Source organism: Seriola aureovittata, chromosome 7, assembly GCF_021018895.1.
Source record: "Seriola aureovittata isolate HTS-2021-v1 ecotype China chromosome 7, ASM2101889v1, whole genome shotgun sequence".
Classification (NCBI taxonomy): Eukaryota; Metazoa; Chordata; class Actinopteri; order Carangiformes; family Carangidae; genus Seriola; species Seriola aureovittata.
Window position 1 is genome coordinate 5,966,121 of NC_079370.1, and position 9,274 is coordinate 5,975,394.

The 9,274-nt window shown below is 43.8% G+C and overlaps 1 protein-coding gene across 1 annotated transcript; it reads right to left on the reverse strand.

The window, feature by feature from the left end:
* Nucleotides 1-9,274, reverse strand: tmem116 (transmembrane protein 116). Its single transcript, XM_056381193.1, has 11 exons — nucleotides 9,019-9,274; nucleotides 7,854-7,900; nucleotides 7,434-7,497; nucleotides 6,589-6,720; nucleotides 4,990-5,094; nucleotides 4,354-4,403; nucleotides 4,161-4,244; nucleotides 3,547-3,682; nucleotides 3,299-3,443; nucleotides 3,104-3,183; nucleotides 1-2,539 (listed from the first exon to the last, which is right to left on the reverse strand). The coding sequence occupies exons 1-11, from the start codon at nucleotides 9,097-9,099 to the stop codon at nucleotides 2,369-2,371; spliced, it is 1,095 nt and encodes a 364-aa protein (XP_056237168.1). The 5' UTR covers nucleotides 9,100-9,274; the 3' UTR covers nucleotides 1-2,368.

The following is a 9,274-nucleotide window of genomic DNA, read 5'->3' on the forward strand; positions in this document are numbered from 1 at the left end:
TTTATTAACTGTTGTATTTATTGTGTCAGATTCACAGACAGAGGAGGGAGAAGAAAACATATATGAACATCCATTAAAACAAAGGCTACAAATATACAGATGAACAGTCAAACAAACAGAAAAAAGATGAATGAAAACTAATTTATGCTTCAATGTAGATATGATCCTCTATGAGATTATTGTTCAGGAAAACGTCCCCAAGTCTTTGGATTTGTCCTTTTAAGCCTCTTTACTTCCCGCAGACAGAGAGTCTGAAGACGCTTAAAGAGTTACACAACTGCAGCCACAGGTGAAACGAATGATGCAGCTGCTTCAGTCTCAGGGTCAGGTGGTGGTGTTGGTGTTGGTGGTGTTGTTTGTGTTGTTGCTGTTGTCGCTGTCATCACTCCGTCACGGTTCAGTGACAGTTTGCTGCCGTGACGTTATGAACTTCAGTTTTTCAGAGAAGCTGAGGTCTGACTGAAGAGGAAACTCATTGTCCTGCAGATTCTGGCGAAACGCCAGGGGCCGCGGTCTGAACGCCACATCACATAACGAGTGAGGCCAGCGGGCTCCTGCGTCAGGCACTTTCTCTGTGAATGAAGCCGTGGTCACATGGTGCGAGAGTTTCCGGACGGTCGGTCAGCAGCTACACACCATGATCACGACTGCAACCGCGAGGGGAAAACTGGGGTCAGAAGTCACATTCATTAAGTGATTTCATCAGTACCATCATCAGAGCTGTAGATTCTGATGTTTGACAGGTTGACCTCTGACCTTCTGCCATTCACACCCAATAACATGTTTATAATTGTTGATATTTGAATTATAATTTGCTCAAACGTCCATTCAGCTGCAATCAATCAGAGTAAGACACAGAGAGAGAGAGAGCGAGCGAGAGCTGCAGGGATGACTGATTCAGCTCTGACCTCTTCTACTGAAGCCTTTCCTCTGACAGAGTCAGGGACAGTTTGTAGAAACACAACCAGGCTGTAAAGGTGGACTGGTGAGTAGATTTGTTATCATGTTATATGTCCCCGACAACCTCTGTGTCTCATTTAGACACTCGTTAGCAACAGAGACATAAAAGACTAAAGAAATCAGACTGGAGTATTTACTGACTGATTTTATGTTGGAGAATAAAACATCAAAATATCTTGAGCTTGTGTTAAACACAGACCTGATTTCAACCAAAAACACATTCAACAAATCAGAGACTTCAGGACAGGGAACAGGAAGTAGATTAGAATACAACTAATGTCCAGGTTTTAGGACTCATTTCTGTGACATAAAATTTGTCAGTAAATATCCCAGTCCTGATTTCTTTAAGCTTTACATCTCTTTAAAAAGGGCAAAGAGAGGCTCAGCGCCAATAAAAATAAAGCAGATTTCAGGTAAAAACACTCAGAGAAACCAAATCCTGTAAAGGTTTGGATGGTGGGTCCAGGTGGGCGGGGCTTGGTGACTGCTTTGTTGTGACATCACAAAGTTCCAGAAGTCCTGACGGCTGATTTTAAGGCTCAGTTTCTGAATACAGGCTGTGTGCATTTCTCTGTGGACTGAGGCTTTGATACTTTCACAGTATTAATATAGAAGCTAGACCTGATCTATAATCACACTACACATGGACACAGACCTTTAGACTGGAGGAGCTTTTTAAAAAAACGGCATCACAGATTCAAAAAGATGTTTTAAACAAATAAATGTTCCTTAAAAAAAGCTTCATGATGTTTCTACACAACTTCCTAAGTTTAAACTCAAGCTCTTCATTCTCTTGAACTTCAGTCTCAAACTTCCTGAACTTGCAGTTGGGGGCAGAGCTGAGTATCAAACCTGTCACATATTCAAGGCCCCTTATCTCAATATTAACATCAAATGTTTGTGGTATTTTTAAGGTGGAAATGAACTGGTTCTATTCTCTGGTGTGTTTAAACTGTGAAAATAACTTGATACTTTAAAGTGAATTTCTTCTAATGATCAATGTTTTTAATTATTTACAGGTTAAAACGCCTTCAAATATCATTTTGTTCTGTTTGTGTTTACAGGCTGAGGGGCTGAAATCATTGAAGTCAAACCTGTTATAATGCCACCCACCACCAGGGGTCATGTGACCTGGATCAGAACAGTAAGCACCTGTGAGGTCTGCCATGTGTCTTTCAAATCCTTTTTGTTTGTCGTTCTTCCTCTTGGTGTAAACTCCCCCTTCGTCTTCTTCTTCCCTTTTTCTCGCCTCAGCAGTTCAGGATCAGAGGTGGAAGTCTTTGTCCTGTGAACAGAGACGACCTCGGTGTTTTCCCTCCCGCTGAAAGTGAAAGTTGAGACTTTCCTCTCGAGTCTTTTCTGCACATGAGAGAAAACACCCACTCGGCCTCAGTGTGTCTCCTGTCTCTCAGCTGATGTTGGGGAGCGCCTGGTAGCTTCTCTTTTTCTGCGATTGCAGCAGAGGCGTCTGAGTGTCCACGTCCCGAGACAATGCCGTCCTGCCGGCTTGCCGCAGACGTGCACGCGTCCATCCGTAGACCAGACAGTTGAGGAAACCCTGAGAGGCCGAGGTGAAGGCCTGAGGACGGAGGACGGGGAGATCATCATCAATCCTTCTGATGGTTTTCCACATTTTAATGCAACTTGTTCTCAAATTTCTTTTTGCTGCTTTTTAATGGACTATTTCCTATTTCCAGTATTTCATACAAAACACAAAAATAACCTGAGTCAGAGATTATTTGACTCAGACGTTTCCTCCTTCTTTATCAGCATGTTGATCCCTGAGTAATACACAGCAACAAACTTGGCCCCTTAAAGCAGAGTATTCTTAATATATATTGTATATTATTATATAATATTCTATATATAAAACCTGGAGTTAATTAACAGCCGGAGTGTGATGTCATATAATGTTAATTTCATAAATTCATCAATATAATTCTATTTTTTGGTCGGGGGCCCGAGGGGTCGGGGCAGGAGCCTCTGTTTTCAGTGACTATTTATGTTCCTTATAAAAGGAAATGAAAAGAGACAAAATGATAACAGAGAGGGAAAATGAAGCGGCGTGCAGAGGTTGAAGGTCACAGTGAGGAGACCTTGTTCACAGGTGAGGTTTAAAGCCTCCGTCCTGCAGCACACTCACCTGCGATATGTAGAAGACGACCCCGGCCTTGCCCTGACACGCCGAGGGCTTCACCACCCGCAGAGACGCCAGACCCACCGCTGAGGGAGCAGCACACAAACACACCAGTTACCTCCATCGCTGGAGTCACAGCAGCCAATCAGGACGATTCCATTCAGTAACCATGGTAACTTGAATTAGGATGAAGAAACAAACCTGGACCCCAGCAGAGGATGAAGACCAGCGGGTAAAGGAGCATCCGTCGGTCCATCACACGGAAGGAGGTCCGCTGCTGGTTGCCAAGGTAACCGTTTGACGTCACAACCCGCCTGTAAATACGCCGGGCTTTCACCACGAACACCTGGTGCAGCAGAGACAGATTCATGTTACACGAGGCCGCCATTTGTTCTTTAGTCCAACATGCCTACAAACATGTGAGCGGCACGTCGCACGTGTGAACTCACCGTGATGCTGAGGAGTGTGAGGATGAAGGCGGCGAGGAAGACAACGATGCTGTAGGTGTGCAACAGGCTGCAGGTTGTGATTGGCTGATGTTGCTCTGTGGTCAGGTACAGTGCTCCAGTGTGCAGCAGCAGACACCTGGTTTGATACAGTGCAAAGAAAAATCTAGAGTCAGCTCCTCATGGTCGTATCCCTCCGCCACTCAGACTGGTCTCAGGTTACTTCCTGTTTATCCTGAGTCAGAGAAAATATTAAATAGGTGTGCGACATTTTGTCATAATTTCTGTGAAGTCTTGAGTAACGACTAAAACATGTTTTCTGCGGTCACCGTGACCTTGACCTTTGACCTTTGACCACCAAAATCTATTCAGTTCATCCTTGAGTCCTGGTGAACGTTTGTGCCAAATTTGAAGACGTTACGTCTCGTTTTTTGAAAACAAAATGGCCGCCTCTCTGACTGTTGCCGGACGGAGGAATAAGAACTCAAACATCAAACACATTTCTAAATAACTTCACATCATCTGTTCCAGAGTTTTCCTTCAGAGCAGAAACAGACCAAAAGTTGGGAACAGGTAAACATATTTTTAAACAGGTAAATAAAAGCACCTCTCCTCACCTGTAGGGCTCACTGAAGTTGGTCTGACATTGGCTGATGTTCCCTTGTATAAACACAGGCGTCATCAGCAGCAGAGGAATCACACTGAAACAGGTCAAACAGTTTATTCAACACGTGTGTTTTCCATGATTTTTATGCTGGAACTTGAACGTCACTTTGCTTCTTCCAGTGTCACTGAACAGTTTGGACTCACCCTGAGAGCAGAGCAGTGGTTTTACCAGCTGTGCTCACTCTGTTGGAAAACTGTGGAGAAAAAGGCAGGAGAAGGTTGTTGGACTTTATTAACAGAGTATTTCTATTTTCTATATTTCTATTTTCTATATTCTATTTCATTCTGTTAAAGCTCCATGTTTCTTCTTCTGTGTTTTATTTGAAGAGTTGATCCATCAGAAGATATAAAAACCATCTCAGTGTAGTTTTACATCTCCTCTCTCAGGCTTCTCTCTGCAGCTCTAGTAACAACAGGTCAGTGAGCCAATCAGAAGAGAGGAGGCTCTGAGCCTCTCTGCTGATTGGCTGACTGTTTTCTGACTGATCCAATAAAAATATAGCTGATTTCAGGTAAAAACACTCAGAGAAACCAAATCCTGCAATGTTTGGATGGTGGGTCCAGGTGGGCGGGGCTTGGTGACTGCTTTGTTGTGACATCACAAAGTTCCAGAAGTCCTGACGGCTGGTTTTAAGGCTCAGTTTGCATTTTCTCATCTACAGTGATTCATTCATTCATTCAGATTCCACCTTTTCTAAGCTGGAAAAATTATGTTTTCTTCACCTTGTTGATGTCTGAGTCTAAGACAACCCCTCACCTGTGAGGTGGGCGTGTATCTACCTGTACAGGGTATCCATCATGGCAGCTGTAGAACTTCTCTCTGATTCCTGTGTAGAGGTTCCACATGTAGTTGAGCGTGTAGAAGAAGGAGGCCATGTACAGAACCTGGCAGAACAGAGACACAGTGTGAGGTCATCATCAGGCTGCTCGCCCTCGTGTCACATTCACGTTCACACGTTGTGAACAGTGAACACGCCGCAGGGAGAAAACCAGCAGCAGACCCGGGGGTCGCTGCCTCTCAACAATGGATGTAGGTCAGGAATGTTTATCTGTTTCCCTCCTTAAATCCAGTCTGTTGTTTGTCCTGGTCCCCCCCCCCCCCCCCCAGCTGACCCAGTTCAGGATCAGCAGTTCTGGACCGGGTCGTCTGGGACAAACTGCCCCAAAACACCAGGACAGGACGGGGTGACTTGTTTACTGTCCAGTCAATATTTCACCAGTTCATCGCAGCAGTCTAAACACGGCGCTGTAGAGTCAACATCCTTTAAAGGACTTCTCTGTCTTATTGCATGTTCAGCCAATTAAATCTGAGTCTTTAAAGTGACGACGTGCAGCAGAGACTTTATGTTCCTGCAGCAGACTTCCTGCTGCAGATCACCTAATCTCTACCTAAAGTTCTTCAGAACATTGTCTGAGACGTTCTGCGCAGGAGAGAGAAGGTTTAAAGGTGGAAAGATCAGCTGATGATCTGGAAAAGACTCAGCTGTTTTTTCCCATGTGTTGAGAAACCTTAAAGAGAGGAGTCATGTCCCATGTGGTCCAGCGGTCAGGAGTCCCGGGTTCGACTCGTGGTGTTGGAATGAAAACTTTTGTGATTGTTTACGGTCAGAAACAGTCCGGTGTGACCTTCAGCCAGGTTCAGTCTGCTGCGTCACTGTTGCTCTCAGTAACAATATGTTACTAAATGCAGAGACAGGAGTGTAGATCTGAAGAATCTCCTGCAGGTTTCTGTATTTGGGAGTTTTGATTTCAGGTGTTTTTCTAAGCAGGAAGTTGAGATTTTCCAGTTGTAAACTGTCTCTCTGGGTCAGGAGGATTAAGAGTAAGTTTTATATGAAGGTTCCTTATTTTGTCTGACTTTTGAGGAAACACACCGTTATCGTAAAAGCTCAAAACTTTTCCCAAAAAAACCAGCAGGAAGAAGAGAAAGAGGCTGATTGAACGGTGGCTGGTGAGTCTGTGTCGTCTGACCTCGTGCTGCTTCTTCAAAAACCTGAACTCTTGGTTGGATATTAAATATTTGACGTGCAGAGACCATGTGCACTTTATAGCAGTGTAGAGCTCAGACACACGAGGTGAGGCAGTCACACTCCGCTGCAGTGTTTCCTGTTTCCTGTGCTGCATCACTGGATCAGACTGAAGACGTGAAGATTTAAAAAAAACCCAGAAACATAAACTGTAGCTTCATTTTTAAAAAGGAGGAAACGGTGCATTTGTTGGGGACTATTTTCAGCGGTGGATTAATCCACACTTGGTGCTGGAGTGAGTGTTTGTGGCAGCAGGACTGATGTTTCTGGAAACAATGGAGGAGCCGATGAATCAGATATATCAGGGTTTGTGTGTGTGTGTGTGTGTGTGTGTGTGTGTGTGCTGTTTTACCTGTTCCACAGTTTGCAGGTTGTAACAGTGTGCGTTCAGGCTGTTGCAGTGTTTAGAGAAGAGAGCGGCTCCGATCAACCAGCAGAGAGCAAGCAGCAGGTCAGACACACTGAGCAGGAACAGAGGCTGCAGCTGCACACACACACACACACACACACACACACACACACACACACACACACACACACACACACACACACACACACACACAGATACATATACACACACACACACACACACACACACACACACACCACACACACACACACACACACACACACACACACACACACACACACACACAGTGGTGTGAAGGGGTTGAAGAGTTTACATCAGTTTCTACATGATGAGATAAATAAATGCAAAATACATAAAAAGACTGTGTTTGTGAGACAATGCTCAGATATGAATTTAAAACCTCTCGTGAACCTGATGAAGTGAAAACAACAAAGTGAGACTGAGATAAAGAGGCGGAGACACAAAGCAACTTTGCGTTGACTCTTCAGTATGATCCCATCACTCCTCCAGGATTTCACAAACTGAAATACCTAAAATAAAAATACCTCAAATCCCTGATTCCACAGCAGCTTTTCTTACAAATTGTGTTTATATGTTTTGGGGTTTTTTTTGCAATCAAACTGCAGGAGAAAATCAATTGATCAAGGTTTTGATCAGGGTCTAGTGTGAGTGGAAACTTTGATAATTGTTCAAATGTGGACAGAAATGTGGAGGTCGTGCAGGGGTCACGGGGCTTGGTTGGATTTTGGGTGAAGTATTTTGACTCTGTGGAGGGAATGACTGACGCTGAACATCATGTCACAGGCGAGAGTCTGAGGGCGACTGACCTCCGGTGTGCGGCTGAGTCTCTGTGACATCACACAGACGATGATGGAGCCCGAGCCCAGAACGCTGCGAATCAGATCCCACAGACACATTAAATTAATACTTCATCACATTCTTATTTCACATCAGTTCATCTTGAGCTGAATTCATCCAGTCAAACCTCTCTGAGTGTAAACGCTGTGCAGGAGCTACAACTGTGAAACATAAAGGAGCTGTAATCACATTATTTCATGTTGACTGCAACATTTCCCTCTATTGTCTGAGTGCTGTGACCTCTGACCTCTCTCCTCTTTCCCACTGTTGCCTCTCAATGTGAATTATCCAGAAATAAAAGCTGAATGTGCTCATTTTAAATATCAAAAATCTTAATGGTTCAGTAACATTCAGACTTTAATTCTGAGAGCGGTGACGACCTCACTTACCTGAGCAGAGCCATGACCAGCTGGATCCACCTGACGGCTTCATACACCTGCAGACAGGAGGCGTTCAACGTCACCGACTTCACACTCAGTTCAAATCAACCAAACAGGTCCCACACACACACACACACACACACACACACACACACACACACACACACACAAACACACACACAAACACAAACACACACAAACACACATACAAACACACACACCCACACACAAACATACCCACACAAAAAAAAACACCCACACACACACACACACACACTCACACACCTTCTCTGCAGATGTGAAAGTGATAAAAATAGAGAGGGAGACGAACTGTGGGCGAGACGTGAAAAACCCCACAGATCTTCTGAAACCTGAACACAACCTGCAGCTGAGGAACTGACGTTATCAGCTGATCAAGCTAATCGATGAACTTCAGTAAAGATGTTGCAGCTGTTTCTTGTGATAATTACAAACTGAATCACTTTGTGATGTCTGATGAGCATTTCATCATTTTATGTTCTATTTTGTAAATTTTTGTAAATATCTATTGTATATTAAATGATATTATATTATATATATCTATATTATATTATTATCTATTATTTGTCTTTCTAAATATTTCTTACTGGCATTGTGCAGTTTTTCTGTCCCGTGTCTTTGCTGCAGTAACAGTGTATTAAACTGTGCTGTATATAGAAACTGACTAGACGGAATAATTGATTTATTAATAATTGATTGATTAAAATTTAAAAGTGACGGCTCCAAATGAAAACGCTCCTTCAAACAGACACACAGCTGCTGATGCTGTGAGTCCATCCACAGTAAAAATACTGCAGTAACTTTATGATACTTGCTCCTGCTCCTTTATCCTTGTGTTGCTTTACATGAATTTGACAGATATATCATTATTACTGGTGACACTGTGTATTAAAATATGATGTAAAAACATCCCTTTAGTCACAATCTTTTTTCTGGCCTGATGAATCAAGAAGCAAAAAGACAATAGAGTGTAAATATGTATATGGATCTCCTGACTCTACAGTGATTTAAATTTATTAATTTGTTTGTTTATTGATTGATTATCCCATGTCGAGAGCCACTGGATCAATAACAATGACAGAATATAAAGTCCATAATATGATGTGTGTCCCTGTGTCTCTGTGCGGACTCTCACCTCGGTCCAGTCCTGAGCTCTGGTCGTGTTGGTCTCTGAGCTGTTGGTGAAAATGTCCTGGAGTCTCTGAGCAGCCGCCATGATGAAGAGGAGCCTGAAGTCAGAGTGGAGGAGAGGAGCAGGGATCAGGGTGAGACCTGGACCTGCAGCAGCCTGACAGGAGGTTTTAACCTGCTGCCACTGACTCCACCCACTGTCTCAGCCTGACCCCGCCCCCTGCAGGAGGCTGGGGTCAGACCAGAGCAGGACTCCTGTG

Coding starts and splice junctions, on each gene's coding strand:
- tmem116 (XM_056381193.1), bottom strand. CDS start 9,099: ATGGCGGCTGCTCAGAGACTCCAGGACATTTTCACCAACAGCTCAGAG. Junction 4,404..4,989: donor ATGATGGATACCCTGTACAG/GTAGATACACGC, acceptor TTTTCTCCACAG/TTTTCCAACAGAGTGAGCAC. Junction 3,444..3,546: donor TCACACTCCTCAGCATCACG/GTGAGTTCACAC, acceptor CTGCTGCACCAG/GTGTTCGTGGTGAAAGCCCG.